This window comes from Cuculus canorus, unplaced genomic scaffold (assembly GCF_017976375.1).
Source record: "Cuculus canorus isolate bCucCan1 unplaced genomic scaffold, bCucCan1.pri scaffold_67_arrow_ctg1a, whole genome shotgun sequence".
NCBI lineage: Eukaryota > Metazoa > Chordata > Aves > Cuculiformes > Cuculidae > Cuculus > Cuculus canorus.
Window position 1 is genome coordinate 37383 of NW_026527846.1, and position 16788 is coordinate 54170.

At 51.5% G+C, this 16788-nt stretch overlaps 1 protein-coding gene across 1 annotated transcript in view; it reads left to right on the plus strand.

The window, feature by feature from the left end:
* LOC128850760 (hydrocephalus-inducing protein homolog) overlaps positions 1 to 7495 on the plus strand; it is a gene marked incomplete at its 5' end in the record, with an annotated part of 44210 nt that extends 36715 nt beyond the window's left edge. Inside the window, 10 exon segments of the mRNA XM_054055747.1 lie at positions 383 to 475; positions 955 to 1123; positions 1409 to 1629; positions 1950 to 2064; positions 2654 to 2858; positions 3228 to 3463; positions 4092 to 4243; positions 5238 to 5430; positions 6235 to 6343; positions 6937 to 7495. Coding sequence (XP_053911722.1) covers positions 383 to 475; positions 955 to 1123; positions 1409 to 1629; positions 1950 to 2064; positions 2654 to 2858; positions 3228 to 3463; positions 4092 to 4243; positions 5238 to 5430; positions 6235 to 6343; positions 6937 to 7313 — 1870 coding nt within the window.
* Positions 7496 to 16788: the final 9293 nt, after the last annotated feature.

Sequence of the window (16788 nt, forward strand, 5' to 3'; positions counted from 1 at the left end):
CAGCCCTGAGTCTTGAACCTTCGAACTTGGTAGTATGTAACTCCATGTGGAGGCCGATATGGGGGCTTTGAAATGGCAGTGATGTGAACAAGCAGCCGGTGACACCTGAAGGCTTGTCACAGCTTGTAAAGGTGATGGGTCTGTGCTTGGAAGCCAGGAGATGGAAGCTGAGCTCCTTAGCTGCAAAACCTTTCAGATATTCTCTGAGAAAGAGACAGGGCAGCAAAGCAGAATGAGAAAACTTCCACAAAAGGAAACTTGCTGAGAAGGATTTTGTGCCACCGGAAAACTCCAAAGATGTCTCTTGTCACCTGGTGTAGTCTACAGCAGCTCACAAATATTCACCATTTCTTGCCTTGCTGTGTGGGTTTTCTGCAGGTAGAGGTTACGTGGATTTTGGAGCCCTTAAAGTCCTGGGTGAGGCAAAGCAAGTGCTGACTCTGAAGAACAGAGGGAAGTACGAGATTGTGTACAGGTGGGTCCAGCTGCCTGGTCTGTGAATGCATGGTGCCACCATCTGCCCAGGCCTGCGTTCTCCTTCTGTCCGTGCTGGCACCCTCACAGTTCGGGTACATACAACATCTGGCTTTCCAGTCCCAAGTGTCATCATAGGGAATCCAGGCCCACCCCAGCAGTTCTTCACAGCTGAGCGGGAACCAGAAGGAGACACCCTAAAATTTAAGCCACTCACTGCTGAGATTCATTTTCTTCATTCAAGGGTCAGCTCATTTCTCTTCATGAGGCTTTTTAAAGGAGGGAATGAAAAAATGCACTGTTAACGGTAGCTTGCGACATTTGTGAGTGACTGTTCTCAGTGTCAAGCTCTGGGATTCCCCGAGCACAGCTGCACTCTTACTCTTTCATGTTTTTTATGGTCCCTGAAAAGTCCTGTTTGTGCTGGTGGCACTGGTACTTTTAAGTGCAGATGTCTTTGTTTCTTCCCTTTCTCCCCAGTTTCAAGCTGGAAGCCGCAGATACCAACATACCTGACTTGGCATCCCACTTCACTGTCCACCCGCAGAAGGGCATGCTGGCCTCCTCTGGAGATTCCATGCATGTCCATCTGCTCTTCCACCCTAAGAGGGAAATGAGCATTGAGGACAAAGCCATCCTGCAGTGCCAGGTGAGCTGCCTGGGCCAGGCGGTGTTGGCATACCATGTCCTAGAAGCATAAGCAGGACATGTCTCTTCTGGAAGGAAGACTGTAGCTGGAGAATCCTCTCTCATATGTGTACAAGGAAGTCGTTCAGAAACAATTTGCGATGCTTCCAAAGTAGAGCTGAAAACTGGCTCTGGAGGAGGCTTTTAAACAGGGAGGGTGAGCTGATGGGGGCCCGGGATGGGGTCAGGGGACAGAGACAGTGGTTGGCCTCTTTGCAGTATTTACCAGCCCCTCTCCTGGCTACAGGTGATTGATCCCAGTATCTCTGAAGGAGACAAGATCGCCGCTGTCATCCCAATCAAAGTGTCAGCGAAAGCTGCATTCAGCAAGTACAGCATTTCCCCTGCTTCACTCATCAACTTTGGTGTTGTGCTGAAGGGCACCAGGAAAACCCGCACCTTCACGCTGGAGAATAAAGGCGTCCTGGCCTTTAATTTCCACATCTGCCGAGTGCCACCAAAGCCAAGGTGAGAGAATACCTGCACCACCCTTCCCGCTGAGGAGGCACTGTAGCATGGCTGGGGGTGAGAGGCAGCCAGGAGACCGAGGTTACTGTCTGCCTGTGTCACTGGCTTGTGAGCAGAACAGCTCGGTATCCCCATGTGTAGGACAAACTGGTGAAACCACTGACCTATCCGTAAGCTACAGTAACGGGTGCTGCAGACAGCCCTCTGGGAGCCATCAGGAGCAGGAGGGCTTTCCTTCGTGGGGAGGAAGGCTGTCTTTGCCCTCAGAGAAAGGCAGGGGGAACTCAGCATGATGGATGTTTCCTCCTTTCTCCTCTCAGTGCACATCAACTGCAATCTGTCCAGTCCTGCATGAGTGAAGACACAAGGACAAATGCTGTATTGGCCAAGAAAAGCAAGTGCTTGCTGCAACAGGATGCAGGCCCTGTCATTGAGGTAGGTGGCTCCTGCTCCCCAACATGTGCCGCTGCAGGTGGTGTGAAAGGACACTGCTGTGCCCAGGCTGGGGGCTCATCACCACGGGATGGGACAAGGTCTGCATGATGGAGGTGCTCTGGCTCGGACCTGGAGTTGTGGGAGGGGAGGGCAGCAGGTCCTGTGTTTGGTAGCTGCTAGCCAAAATAGGTCTGTGAATGCCACAGATGAGAATGTCCCTCTTTGAACTCCCAGTCCATAGGTATCAGATGACCTTGCTTTTTCTTATTTCCAATCCCCTCTCTCCTCTCCCATCATTTCTGACAGCTCTTTCCGCTCTCCTGTTTTACCCATAGAGTCTGAAGGATCCTAGCTACCTCCTTTGCCCTTTCCACCCAAAGTCCTTCCTCTATGCCTCTCAGAACGGGCCTGGAGCTCCTCCTGCCTTGTTCTTTCCATCCTGGGGCTGCCTTTGGGCTACAGAGTCATCCCTCCCTGCCCTGGAACTGGGCTTGGGCCCAGATGGAGGCCCAGGAGCGGCATGCTTCTTGCTGAGGATGCTGAGGGTAAAGCTGTTGGACATCAGTCTCTCCTGGGGTTCTTTCTGCAGACTCGCTTCACTCTCGGCATGTTCACGGTTTACCCTGGCTTTGGCTCCATCCCTCCTGGGGGCCGGCAGACGATCACGGTTGAGTGCCGTGCAGCGACACTAGGGAAATGCAAGGAGCACCTGTCCATCGATATCCAAGGCAGAGCCCCCACGGACAATCCCCTTGGCGTTCCCTATACCCTGTTTGCTGAGTCCTGCTTCCCAGGTAAGCCTCATCCACAGGCTCCGGTAGCCAGACCTTCTGCTGAACTGACCTGAACTTACTGCTTGGATAGAGAGGCACCCTGACCCTAAATTCCTATCTTGAAATGCTCAGAGGTTCCAGTTATTTCCAAGTCCGCTAGTGGGGAGAGGCTCGGGGACGATGCTTGGAAGGACAAAAGAAATGCCATACCCTTTACGACTGAGGGTGACTGAGCTCCATCCTCACAGCTAATTCCCTTACCTAAGGCTGGGTTTGCAGTGACTTGGGCAGAAAGGGCTTATCGAGCCTTCTGAGAGGCCAGCAGGGCTCAGATAAAAATGGGGCAGGAGGGCTTCTCCGTGCTCAGTCCTGCCTCTGGTTTACTCGCAGCATTTGTGGTTGATGACATCGAGTCAATCTTTGAGGAGCATAGAATATGCGGCAACAAGAAACTGTACCAGAGCCTACAGACACTGCAAGACAAGGGTGTGTTCATCACAGATGAGAACAGGTTTATCTTCACCAATGTTGTCGTTGGGCACCAGGCTGAGGCTCGCTTCAAGATCCGTAATGTGAACAAAGTCCCCTGTAATGTGGTCCTCTCCGTCAAACCCATCAGCACTGAGGTAAGAACAAGAGGCCAGGCCAAAGCGACTGTTGCTCTTTGAAGGCTGTGTGATAGCCTGCCTTGTGCTCCAGATTCAGTGGTTGCCCTCGCCAGGACCAACCTGGCTCGGTGCAGGGTAATCCACAGGGGAGGGAGCAGCAGTGCCGGGGTGACAGTTGGGTTGAACTCAGCGCGCCTCAAACAAGGTTTTGGCTCACTGCTGAATCTCTGGTGGGAGATGAGAACCCTCCTGAATATCTCTTGGAAGCACGCTTGGAGGGGAGGTTTCTACTAGATGGATGTGCCAGGGCTCCAAGCAGACCATTTCCTCCGGCTCCCTGGTCTTTTCCTTCTCTTTCAAGGCCCATTTTAGGTTATTTGCAGGGTTCTCCATGCAGTCCCCACCTCCCGTGTGCACTGTTGTGGCTGCCCAGCCATCAGAGAGAGCTTTTGCACTCCTGGGCTTGATGGCAGCTCTCTGTGCAAGGTCAGCACCACTTTGGAGTCACTCTCTGAGCTGAAAGAAGCGTGTCCAGGGAAGCAGGAAGGAAGACATTGTCTGGGGCTGTTCCACATAATGCATGTATAAGAGTGCAGCACATGGAAGGATGGTTCTTCCTGACACCACTTTGTGGGTTCCCCCCCAGCATAAGAACGACATTAAAGGCATTTTCAAGGTGGATCCACTTCAGATGTGTGTGCCCAGCCGCTCTCACGCCTTTGCTACAGTCACCTTCAGTCCGCTAAAGGCAAAGAACTACCGGTGCACATTTGAGGCTTCCCTTGACATCCAAGCAAGGTAACTCACCCGGTGAATTCTTGGGGAGGAGAGTAATGGGAAGGGAGGAACACCTTTCTGATAGCTGCCTCTCTTCTGGGAGGACCAGACCTCTTGTTACCCCTAATGCTCTCAGCAGCCTTGGTTAGACTACGTAGATGACACAGGAGGCAGTAACTGCTGGGTAGAGCAGAGCACAAAATGGGGCTCATAGTTCAGCTCACGCGAGTGGCTGTGAAGGCAGTGCGACATTAGGCAGCCAACTGGAATTTACTGAACTGCAAAGAACTGGAGACGTGTGACAGCTGGGGCTTTGCAAGGACAAAGGGTTAGATGAAGAGGTTTCTGTGCCGGCAAGTTAGAGTACATTATTTCGTCCCTTTTTTTTTTTGTTAAAATGAGAAGATCTGCTGTGATGACCTGGGGTATATTGAGATATTTCATGTGAAGGAGCAATTGGACCCTTTGTAAAAGAGGAGCCCAGTTCCTTTGTCCTGGGACCTGTGTTTGTACCAGGGCTCTGACCTGCTCTTCCCCAACCATTTGGTTGCTGAACTGGGACAGGATAAGTCGGCTTTCTGCCCTAATAAGGAGTTCCTGGTTTGGTGTCCTTGGAAATAATCTTTATTAATGTTGTTATTTATTTACGTCTCCCTTCTTGCTTGTATCCTATCTTCATGCTGTGCTTGTGCTTTTTGCATGTGTCTCGTGTCACTGCCAACACTGAGTTTGCTGTATCTCCTCTGTTGCCCCATTATTTACCTGCTGTACTGCATGAGTCAATTTAGTGCAATGCCTTGTCGCTGTGCTTCTGGAAGGCTCTGGCTCTCCAGAGCAAATTCGTGTCACAAATGACCCTGGTCTGACCGGGAGGAGAGGGGTGAGGGGGAAGCTGAGTCGTGGGGTGCAGGAGCACCAGCTAGGGAAAACACAGGGGGTGGCACTTGCTTCTTTGCTTGCCAAGTGAGAAATGGGTTGATGCCAGCCCTAATGATTTCTCTCGTCTGTCCTGCAGCCCTGCAGCAACTAAAGCACAGAGCCTGACCTTCTCCATCACTGGGGCTGGGAATCTGCCTCAGGTGACTGTCCTGCGCCCGGTCCTTCGTGATGAGAAGGGGAACCCTTTGTTGCTTTTCAAGAAGCTGTTGCTGGGTGATTCACAAGAACTCCCTCTGGTCATTTGCAACAGTGGCATCGTACCTGTCCAGGTGAGGAGGTAGTCAGGGAATGCTGTAGTCTAGGAACAAGTTGTTGTGCCATGGAGGAAAGGTAGCAGAAACCATGGCAGAGATGCACCGAAGCACTGGTACTTCATGCATGTGGTTGAACACCGAACGAACCCCTTTCCTTGTACTCAAAGCCACTCTGTTGCAGGAGAACACCTCCCTCTGACTTTCTGGAAGAGGCTTTGGCACACTGGTGGGGAGAGTCTTGTTTCTTAGACAGATCCCTCCAGAAGAGCTCCATCTCCTTTGTCACCACTGCTGTCCTGACCCACTCTTCAGTTTTCTGCTGGTTACTCCACACTCTGTGCCTCAGTGAACTGCATGGAATGGGTCTCGGAAATTCTTTTGAGGCAAATGGCTGAGGACTTTTTCCAAGAAGGGAGTTCTTCTTGGAAGTGTGAATTTCTGACCAGCCTCTCCTTCTCGGTTTGGTTCAACACCAGAGAGTTGGTGGGCTATTTTTCCCCCTGCCTCTCTTCTCACACTTTAGTTCTCCTGTGGGAAAGTGATGTCCTGGTTACGTTAGATTCTATTTGATGATGTTTTAATACCTTGTAATCAAACTCAGTTGTAGTCTAATTATATCCTACTCATAGCTTTTAGTACTCTCCTGTATGGTGATATTTTAGTTCTATTCCAATGCCTCTGAACACTTTTCTTCCTGTCTGATTTCATGTAAACTTTGTCCTGTGAGCTGTGTTCGAGGTGAGGAAGTGTGCGGTGTCGATCCCTGTGCCGTCCTGTACCCATACCATTGTGGTCATGCTCTCTGCTCCCTTTTCTCAGTTGATCATGGACCTGTTGGGTGGAGAGGGAGTTTTCTTCTTGAACACCAGGGCCACCACACGCTGCATCTACAAAGACGCGGGCATGGAGGAGGACTCTCCTGGAGCAGGTAAATTCATTAACCTCGAAGTGCAGTCATCCACACAGGGAAAGCGTGTGCCCTGCTCTTGGCTTGTCTAAGCAGCATCCAGGTGTCAGGCACAGTTTCTTCCCTGGAGCTCTCCTACCCCTTGTCTCTCATGTGGACTCTTTGCAGGGTTTCCTCCTAGCAAGTTGTAGGAAGATTTTCAGTTCTTCTCGATAGGGCGGGTTGAGTTGCAGAAACCTGCCAGCACTTGAATGGACCATCTGAGGTCTGTGCTGCAGGTGGGGAGTTACCAGCCTGAACGGAGGCAGCCCTTGAGCCCACAGGCAGCCAACAAAAGCCAAAACTGCCCTTTGACTCAGCTTTTTGTATGGCAGGAGCTGTCTGGATGCAGCTTGAGTGAGAGCTGGGTGTTAACCTGAGGTTAAGATACTCAAGCAGTTCTATGCAGGGTGCTGTCTTAGTCTTGGGAATATAGGAGGAGGGTCTGGAGCCAGCGATGGCAGAAACTGTGCTTAGAGACAGCTGCGTTTCAACTTCTTACTCTTCTCAGAGCCTGTGGAAATGTTTCCTCTGCATGGCTGTATCGCTTGTCTCTGATTTCCATTGCTGTGCAGGGAGGAAGCCGCACACCGTTTCCTTGGTCCTGCTTCCCGGGGAATCAGCCGAGTTTGATGTGCTCTTCAAACCGAACCTTGCCCGACATGTGGAAGGGAAGATCCGCGTGTTGGTGGTGGGCAGCCTCAATGCAGAAACCAACATTCATCTGGTTGGTGATGGCTGTGAGGATGACTTCCTGCTAGAAAACATCCACGGACTAATGGCAGGCAGCGAAGAGAGCACTGAGGGCAATCTGAAGGAAGATGTAACTGAGGGTAAGAGCAGAGAGACTGCCAGGATTGAGCAAGGAACAGGAAGACAGACATTTCTGCTCACCCTGTGCCAGTGCACGTGTGGTCCAGACCTAGCAGGCAGATCCTGTGGCCTTTTGTAGCCTGCGGAGCAGCCCCACTTGAGAACACAAGGGAAGATCGTCTGTCGGGGTGAAGTATGCAGGCTGGTAGGGAAGGGTTGGAGAAAGCACTGTGCAGCAGAGAATCTCCACGAGGAGATCTGCCAGCCCGTGGTGTCCTGTAGAGATGAAAACGATGTACGGTCATTTGTGTCCTCGATATAACCAGGTCTGTGCTGTCACCTGCTGGAGCTGGTGGCCTGTGCCAGCTGTGTGCGCCGAGGCAGCGCATGCTGTACTGCATGTCTCCCTGCACAGACACAGCCGCCTGTTGAGGGGTGTGTTGGGGTGTTTCCCTGAAAGCGGCAAGATGGGGAACTGCATCTTCCGGAGGGAGGAAGGATTGGAACAAGGAAAAGAGCTGGACATATACCTGTGTCTGGGCACGTAAGGGGAGCAGATGGAGCTACCTCACACTGAGATCACTTGCTCTCATTCTGAACAGGTGCCAGAGTGGATCACATCCAATTCGGGGACTGTCACGTTGGGAAGCCCTACAGCGTCACCTTCACTGTCACCAACCGCAGCAGGGTGCAGGCAATGCGGTTTGAGTGGCTGGCAGATGCCCCGTTTCACTTCTCCCCCCAGGTGAGCTTGAACGTCTCTGCCTTTCCCACTGCTCAGGCACTGCCTGGCAGGTTCCAGGAGCTGCCCGGGAGTCACCACATACCAGTGAGAGCCCATTTCGTGCTACGTAGGAGATGCCGTGCCTGGCTTTGCTGAGGGAGGGCTGTTAGCCCCTCCGTGTTGTGGACGGTGGCATCTTTTGTTTGTACTTTTGTCTATCAAAACTCAGAGAAACACACAGAAAGATGTAGATTCCTGGAACAGCTGCTCACCACATCAGTCCTTTTTCTGTCAGTGCCATCCTCGCCAGTGATTTCAGTTTGGTCTTGGCTCTCCAATTCTCCCTAGGTGGGACACCTCCATGCTGGCTGTGCCAAGGACATCACAGTAACCTTGGAATCGGATGTCCCGGTCACCTTCAAAATGCACCCTGTGAAGTGCCAGGTGGCCAAGATTGCTTTCCAGCTGCCACCAGAGGAGGTGACCGACTGGGACGACCGCCTGCGCACTGTCAAGGAGGTGGATGCCACGAGGGACCCAGCAGCCGCGTGGCCTGCCAAGGAGAAGGTAGGAAGCGCAATAGCAAAAGCTGTCCTAGCTTCCACAAAAAGAACTGCTGACAGCAGGTGACTGCTCTCTCTGCTGGCTGAGCAGCTCCTGCTTCCTGCTGGTGTTTAATCCACCCATGAGCTTATAGCCAGCAGTGCACTTTAGGGGAGAGGTGGAGGCACAGTGGCCTGATACGCTCACATGAGATGGGGAAGTCTTTCTGACAGAGATGCTTAGTTTGATAACAGATATTTAGCCAGGTGCAAACTATTGGTCTCTGCTAAAAGCTGAAGCATTGTAGTCTGTGCTGAATGGGAAGTCACATTTTGCGATAACACATTTTATGGGGTTAAAATCTCTTAATTCAATCCAGTGCCTTTTCACCAACAAGGAGTTAAATCCACTGCACTCAGTCTCTTGTTCTGAAATGAAAGCAACACTAGCGCTCTTCTGTGTATGCTGTCTACCCACCAGCACATTGTGGGTGAGCTCTGAGCTGCGTCTACGCTGACACCAGCGATTGGGGTTGTGGTCTCTCTACTATGTGGGATGTCTCACCATGCAGCAGCCCAGGTCCTGTGTGGCAGTCATGAGGGAGTCTGGAGAAGGGGGTCTCATCTCTAGAGACTCTTGCTTTTACTGTCATTATTGCCAAACACTTCTCTTGGGTGATGGTTCTTGTCTAGTTTCTGAACCATTGTAAGACCTGTAATCCAAACTTCTTCCCCATCAGAGCATCAACAGTCAGAGACCTTCCTAGTGAGTTCATGCCCATCCCAGTTGCCCATCCCCAACCCCCACCAGTATGGCTGTCGCCCCACATGTGACATCTGGAAGGCACTTTCTCCTAAGACAAGAAGGAAAAGGTGCTTTGTAGATATGTTCATTCCTGGGATTTTCCCTCTGCAGAACTCCAGCTGAGGAACTTAATCCTGTTTTAGAGGCCTGCTAGATTTATAGGGGGCCAGGAATAAGGTCAGACACTCTACAGGGTTGAAACAGAGGGACTGATACCTGGTCACGGTCCCCTTGGGTGCGTTCACAGGGGTGGCGGTGATTGCATTGATCAGCAGGTGCAAACAAATACTATAGGGGAAGGGTCAAACGTTGTCACCTTTCTGGGCTTTGGTCAGTGGTTCTTCTTATTGTGTTTGAAGGTGATCAAGACAGACCCAGAACCAACTCACACCGTCCTGGAGGAGAACAGCCACGAGGTAGAGCTTCGCCTCAGTGCTGTCGTTGACTACGCCAAGTTCAAGCTGGACAGGAAGATGATTCAGTTTAGGGACACCTTGCTGTTCCAGACGAGGACGTTCACGTGAGTGCTGGAGGCTAGGCAGGGGCCTGCGCTTGGGAACCAACTTTGCCCAGGGCTGACCCAGTGTCTGCTTCCCCAGAGCCACGCTGTGCTTCTGGAGGCCTCTGCTTTTCCTTCTCCTCACTGTGCAAGCAGAGATTGCACTGACATGCTCATTGCTCGGCCGCTTAGTAAACCTCTTCTAATTGCAAACCGGCTGATCAGCCTTGGAAAGAGGTTCTGTTGCCTGCTGGGTCTGAGGTTTCAGCTTTCACGCACAATCTGGCACATGGATCTGGAGATGTCCCATGTGTGGACCTGAGTCCCTTCTAGGGCTTGATGTCCAGTCTCACCTGCTGTTCAGCCCTTTAAACAAATCATTTACTGTTTCATCCTTTCCAAGTCATGTCTGAGTGTGGGGGATCTGTATCTGCCCACAAAGCCAAGCAGGAGATAGTGGCTGCCGTTCTGCCAAGACGTGGCAGGAGAGGTTCAGTTCTGCTGTGCCTTTGTGCTGAGGACACCCATAGTTTTGCTTACATGGCATGGTGGCCTGTCCTCATCTGCTCGAGGACGAGCATGCAGTCAAAATATTATGTCAAACTGAGACATAAAGACCAGAATAAGACCCTCAGATTAAGTCTCCTGGGCCCCACATGTGCCTTTTCCTCTTTCACTTCCAGACTTTGCAGTACTTTGTCTTGGGGCAGCTCAGGGCAGTGATTCAGATGTGGCAGAGTTGCCTGGGGAAGACGGTGCTTCTCAGGATAAAGAAAGGGCTGCCAAGAGCCCATTGTACAGTGTTACTTCTCTGCCTCCTTTGTGTTTATTGGACTTTTTACTCCTCCTCCTTGCTTTGCAGTTTCCGGCTGTCCAATAGAGGGAATGTGGCCCTGGAATACACCTGGATGGCAGCTGTGCAAGATGAAAGGGCAAGAGCTGAGAAGCTGTTCCCATGCAGTCTGGATGGTAAGACATGAGCTCTGTGGCAGCTGGGGGTTCCCGACGTATTTCAGTTTGTAGCTGAGGGCTTGGGGAGAAAACCATGCCCCTTAACCCAAAAACATGAATTGCTTTTTCATCCCTGTCCAGTCATGCACTTTGATCAGCATCTTCCCAGTTGCATCTTCCCTCCAGCTGCAGCTGGAGCCATGATCTCCCTGTCCCTTCTCCTCCTCTCAGACCCTCCCGTGCTTGCTGTGCCACTTGCTCTCTGCACAGGAGCTGACCGTGGCTCAAGACAGAACCAAGGCTCAGGTGGGTCAGGACTGGGAAGGGAGACATCAGGGCACCTCTTTGGGAAGTCTCTGAGACTGGCAAGACTGATGCTGTGACAAGGAGTTAGCTGTAGTCACTGTCTGCATGTGATTTCCCTGGTCCAACACAAATGCAAAGTCACAGCCTAAAATGAACCCTCCTACCTCCTGCACAGGAGCGTTTGCTGCAGGCAGAGACCCTGCTCACAGCAATCATTGGAGCTCAACAGCAGGGCAGGGACTCATGAACCTGCAGCAGTACAGCTGTGTCCAAGTTCAGGGTCTCCTTGGGAGCAGCACAGTGCTGCAGGGAAACAGGACTGTGTCTCCAGGAGGTGCCATCAGGGACAGGAGTGAGGAGAACTGACAACCTTTGTGTTTCGTATCACAGATAGTTTGCTGGTTGTCAAGATGAGAGACCTCCACCAAAGTCCCTGATGCCCTGAATGTGCTTATCTCCGTCCCTGTGGGTTCTGGTGCTGGCTGTTCCCCGGCACTTGTGCTGAAGCCGCTGTGCTATGCCGTGCCATTAGCCTCCTGGGCATTGGTTATGAAAGCCTGGCAAAGAGAAAGGAAGGAACGGGTGTGAAGGACACAGCAGTGCTCTTCCCCAAAGCTTTCTCTCTACCATGCACAACAAGCCAAATTCAGTTCCGTAGGCAACAGGGAAGCAGGATTAAACACCATCCTTGCTGTGGAGGCTGTCTGTACCGAGATGTGAGATCTGTGCTGTTAGCTCCTGGATATGGTTTGGGAATGAATGCTGGCCAGAAACAATTCTGCAGGAGAAGTCTGCACCTCGCTCCCCAGTCCTGGAGAAGAAAAGAGTTTAACAGCACGGAGCGAAGCAGCTGGCTCCGGTCCTGAAGCCATTTCATTTGCTAACAGATATGGCCTTCCTGGCCGTCACCTGAGCATCTAGCACAGTCCGGTGTTCAGTGGTGCGTTCTGATTCAAGCAGTTGTCTGGATTTCTGGGCTCTTTCACTGTGTTTACTGTTCCCCTCCCTCAGTTCACCCTTCTGTCTCTTCTCACTTTCACACTTGTCCACAGGACTTTCCAGATTTACGATTTAGCAAGCAGTAACACAGAAGCAAAAAACAACCTGACTGCTCTTCTTGTTCTTCCTCGAGAGTCCTCCTGCTGAGAGTGCTTGGGCCAGGGGTGCTCCACGTGCGTCTTGGCTCCCTTCTGTCCACTTGCAGCAGGAGGCAGTGTTGCTGGGAGCAAAGGATTTTTCTCTTGAAAGATGTCCTGTTATAACCTCTTCTTTCTGCAGGGCATTTTCTCTCCTCCGCTTCTGATGTCTCTGTGAAGCTCCAGTCCAGCTGCAGTCAGCTAAAGCGTGCTTTGAATGCCACCTCTTCCTCCCGGAGATCATCTATGGAGCTGCCCCCTGCCTCCCACAGATCTTCTATGGAGCTCATCTCTGCCTCTCGGAGATCATCTATGAACATCGTCAGTGGCCCCCAGCCATTCTCTGTCGAGCCCTGCAGCGGCACCATCCCTGCTGGCCAGGAGCAGCTCTTCCAGATGAAGTTCTCTCCTGTGTGCGTGGGGTACTATAGGAGCTGTGTGCTCTGCAGGTAGGAAGCATCCAGGGCACTTCTCAGCTCCTGCTGCTGATGGGCAGTTGTGGTGTTGCCTCTGATGGGGGTGGGTGGGAGCGTGGACCTGGGAGGAGGCAGCACAGAGAGCCACCATACAGGAGTGAAGAAAGATGGTCCCCAGCCTTGGTGGAAGCAGGTATGGAGACAGTGGGAAGAGACATGATGTGGAATATGAAGGTCCTGGAAGATTGCAAAATCTGGGACAAGAGACCCAGAAAAGCTGTCAAGGGGCCAGCCAGTCTGTAGCTGTGCTTGTGTATGGGACAAGCACAGCTTCCCTATCTACAGAGAAACCTGCATGCTGCAGTTAGTCTCTAGACACGTAACTGCTCATGTTTCTGCTGTTTGACTTTTGCTGCCTCCGCAACAGGGAGCGCAGGGGTTTTTTATTTGCTGGTCAGTGCTTGCCCAGAGAGAGGATGCCATGGTCTGTGCTGTACGAGCAGACAGGCAAGCAGCTGGCTGCCTGGAAGCATTGGTCTGGCTAATAGCAGTCCCTGTCTTCCTAGCATTCCAAACCTGACACCAAATCGGAAGGGCCCAGAGGTGGTTGTGAAGGGGAGAAGCGTGATGGTAAACTACCACTTTGAATTGGGTGACTCTGACTACATCACTGCAAAAAAGTGCAAGCCAGAACTGAAGGGACCAGTGGGAGCAGTGTTGGATCCTCACACAAGAGTGATTGAGTTTGCTGCAAGTGGAGTCTGCAACAGAAGCAGCAGGTAAGCGTGGACATGGCTTCTCCTGTTGATGGTCTGCGGTCTGCATGTCATCCCCCTTAGCCAGAGACCTCTCTGGCTACTCTTCCAAGCCCCGAGGTACATCTGTACCTTGTCTGTGATCTGCTGCCACTTGGCCACCAGCTTGTTATGGGGCTGGAACAAGCTGGTCACTGAAGACCAGCTGGCCATTTTTTTTGTTCTTTTTGTCCCTTTCTTCAAGAAAGTGTAGATCAGTCTGGGAGGACCACATATCCCCGGCCTGTGCAACCAGTACAGCCTTCCTCCTGTGGAAGAGCATCCTTGGGACATTCTTCTGCTTTGAGATACCAGTCAGACAGGGTCAGCGAAAGCTGAACCACAACAAAGAATGCCATCTTCCAAACCATTTTCACTTGGTCTTCCCACTATAAAGTCCAAGAGTTTGGCTGTATCCTTGCTAATTTCTTTGTTGATAGCTGTTAATCTACAGCCACTTAGGAAACAAACAGAGCCCCTAGAAAGCAGGTGAAATGGTTGTGTTGCCAGTGCCATTCCCCCTACACCAATCACTCCTTCCAGACGGCAACCAGGACTGGCAGTGCCTGATGTCTGCTGTAGGACAGAGTCATTAATGGCCCGACACCACCTTAGCAGTCCTTTTCTCTGTGTGCCCAGGTCCTTCATGGTTATGAACCCAACTGGTTCCGCGTATTCCTTCCAGTGGACTTGCCAAGACCCTGAAACCCCACCAGGACAGGTGGCTTTCTTCTGCCTCATAGAGAAAGGTTGGATCCAGCCAGGGGAGAAAGCAGAGGTGGGTGCAGAATATTAAGAAGGTAGATCCAGTATGCATGTATGCCACCAGCTACACCTAAACTCACTGTGAGTTTGCCAAGACCATGTAGAAACCTTTGACTGCAGTGTAAATGAACTGACAGATGAACCTGTTCTCACTCTGTACACCACATCTGCCATGCTCCTGGGCTGTAAGCAGCACAGCAGCCCACCTCTGAGCTCATAGCAACATAAGGTGGAGGTTCCGTGCCTTTCTTGGTGGTATAGGCTGCATCCCGGTCCCCTTACCCTACTAGGCAGCAGCTTTCTTTCATTTACCTCTTTGTCCCACAGATGAAGTTTGAGTTCATCCCGCAGCACCTGGACATCACAGAATCGTTCTGGGTTTTTACAATCCCCGAGCTGAGCATTTCAGTCCCGTTCCTGTTGGTGGGCAATACCACCGACCCACTAGTGAGTCTGGACAGACCTCACCTGAACTTCTACTCGCTGTTAATCGGTGAGCACCGTGGTTGTACCTTATACCTCTCCGGGAGCCCAGCAGACCATTATCCAACAGGCTCCCATGAGGAAGCTGGAAATGGCCATGGGCTCTTGTGAGCAGAGCATCCAGCTCCTGGCACCCTAAGGGTATGACAGAAAAGAAGGGGAAGGGAGCGTGTGTCAGGGACACGGCATGTAGTTAAGTCTATTTCCAAGGGGGAATCTGAGGGTGGTGCAGGGGATCAGAAGTGTGTTTCCACGTCGGGATGCTGAGCATGCCGTGCTGCAGGCAATGGTCCTTGCCGCAAACTGTCTGCTGGGCTCAGCCGGGAGGCAGGAGCACAGCAGGCAGGGGTTGTCCGGTGGCCAGAGGAACAAAAGGTTTTCAGCAGCTGCTTTGTTCTCTTCATAGGGCGTGAGGCACAGTGGACCATCCATATGATCAACAGGGAGAAGGAAACCTTCAGCTTTGCTTTCAGAAAAAGCTCTCTCCTCTCAGAGGGGTGCAAAGTGAAAGTAGAGCCCCTGAAAGGCTCCATCTCTCCTCTTTCAAGGTAATAAGGGTCAAAGCCCGAATTTTCTCTCCTGCATTCTAAACACAGTACTGTCGTTTTGCTTTTGAGGCTCTCTCCCCTCTGCAGTCACCACATGACTCTCAGCCACAGTGTACATCTGCCTTGTTTCATTCCTTCCCAAGCAGAACAGGATGAAACTGTGGGTTTCTTCATAAACTGGTTGTGTCTGTGTTACCCCGGTCCTTCAGTCCCTGTCTTTGGCTGTGTTTGATAGCATACCCAGAAATCACATGGAAATTACTCACAGAAAGTACAGAGTGGCAGTTTGATGGCTCCCTCATTGCATAGCCATCATGGGAGCTGGATGATTTCTCTTTACAAAGAGATCATTACCACTGCCATGTTGATCAGAGAGTCTAGGGATCTGTGAGTGCCCTTCTCTGTGTCTGGAACTGAAGCGGGGTCTCATAGCACATGGGCAGGGCAGTGAGGCCGGTGTTAGTGTTTGCTGCCTTTCTCTTGTATCCTCTGCCATTTAATTGCGTGGGATCATCATACCCTGAGGAGTTCTCCCCAGGGCGTGCTCCATAGAGGGAGGCCCTGGCAGGGCAGAGTGCTCTCCTGGTTTCTCCCAGGCCGGGGGTCTCACCACAGCCACTGTACACATGCTGTCCTGGAGAGTAGACAGTGTGAGGACAAGAAGGCTGAGAGACAGTGAACGGAGCAAAAAAGGTCTTCTTTCCTCAGGCTTCCCATTACAGTCGTCCTCACACCAACACGAGAAGGAGAGGTGGTCCTCAACCTCAAGTGTGATGTCAAGAGGAAGAGCCAGCCCCTGTCCTTGAATGTCAAGGCCACTGGCTACAGCAAGAAGGCGGAGAAACCAAGGGCTGCACTTCACACTGCAGAGAAGAAGCACCCCGTTGAGACAAAGCAGAGACCTTCACAGTAGTTGCACCAGTGATTTTCAGGGTTTGCTGGCAAGGTACATTTGATTGTTTACTGCACAGAAGACAGGGCCAGACTTCCTCCTGTTGAGTCATGATGTTCAGAGGGGACCCCCTTGCGTTCTAAACCCTTCCTCAGAGAGACTCTAGGTGGATGCAAGTGGATTAAGACAGTCGAAGACTTGGTCAACAGTTTATGTCTAAAGAATCACATGCACGCAGTCATATCCAAGCAGTTCATCCTTTGTACATCTGACACCAAATCTCCCTGCACTTGTTCCCAATTTCCTCCTGTGAGAGGCGTCCCTTTCCAGGGGAGATCCTGGCATGCAGCTGCTGTCATTTCAGGAGAGCTCAAAAGGCTCTTGGGCCACTTACTCTGTATGGAGTGAGATGATTGACTCACAGTCGCATTTACCCACCGACTGCAAGGGCCATGCTCTTGCAGATTTGGCTAGAGTTGTGTTTTGCAGAATCAAACCCTATAACCCAAAATGAGTTCTAAAGCAGGTATGTTTATTTCCAGCACTGGGGTGCAAGGGGATTCTCCTCCTTGCTTGCACGCCATATAACTTAATAAACAGCTACTTATAGTGTGAAAACATGCATAGTTACAAGTACCTACTACATATTCATATCTTTTCCCCACTTTGTATTTTAGTTCTGGAAGGTCTGCCCCAGTCTTGTGCCTGCGTAGTGCCTCCTGGCGGTCGTGGGCCAAGGTCTTAGGGATGAAG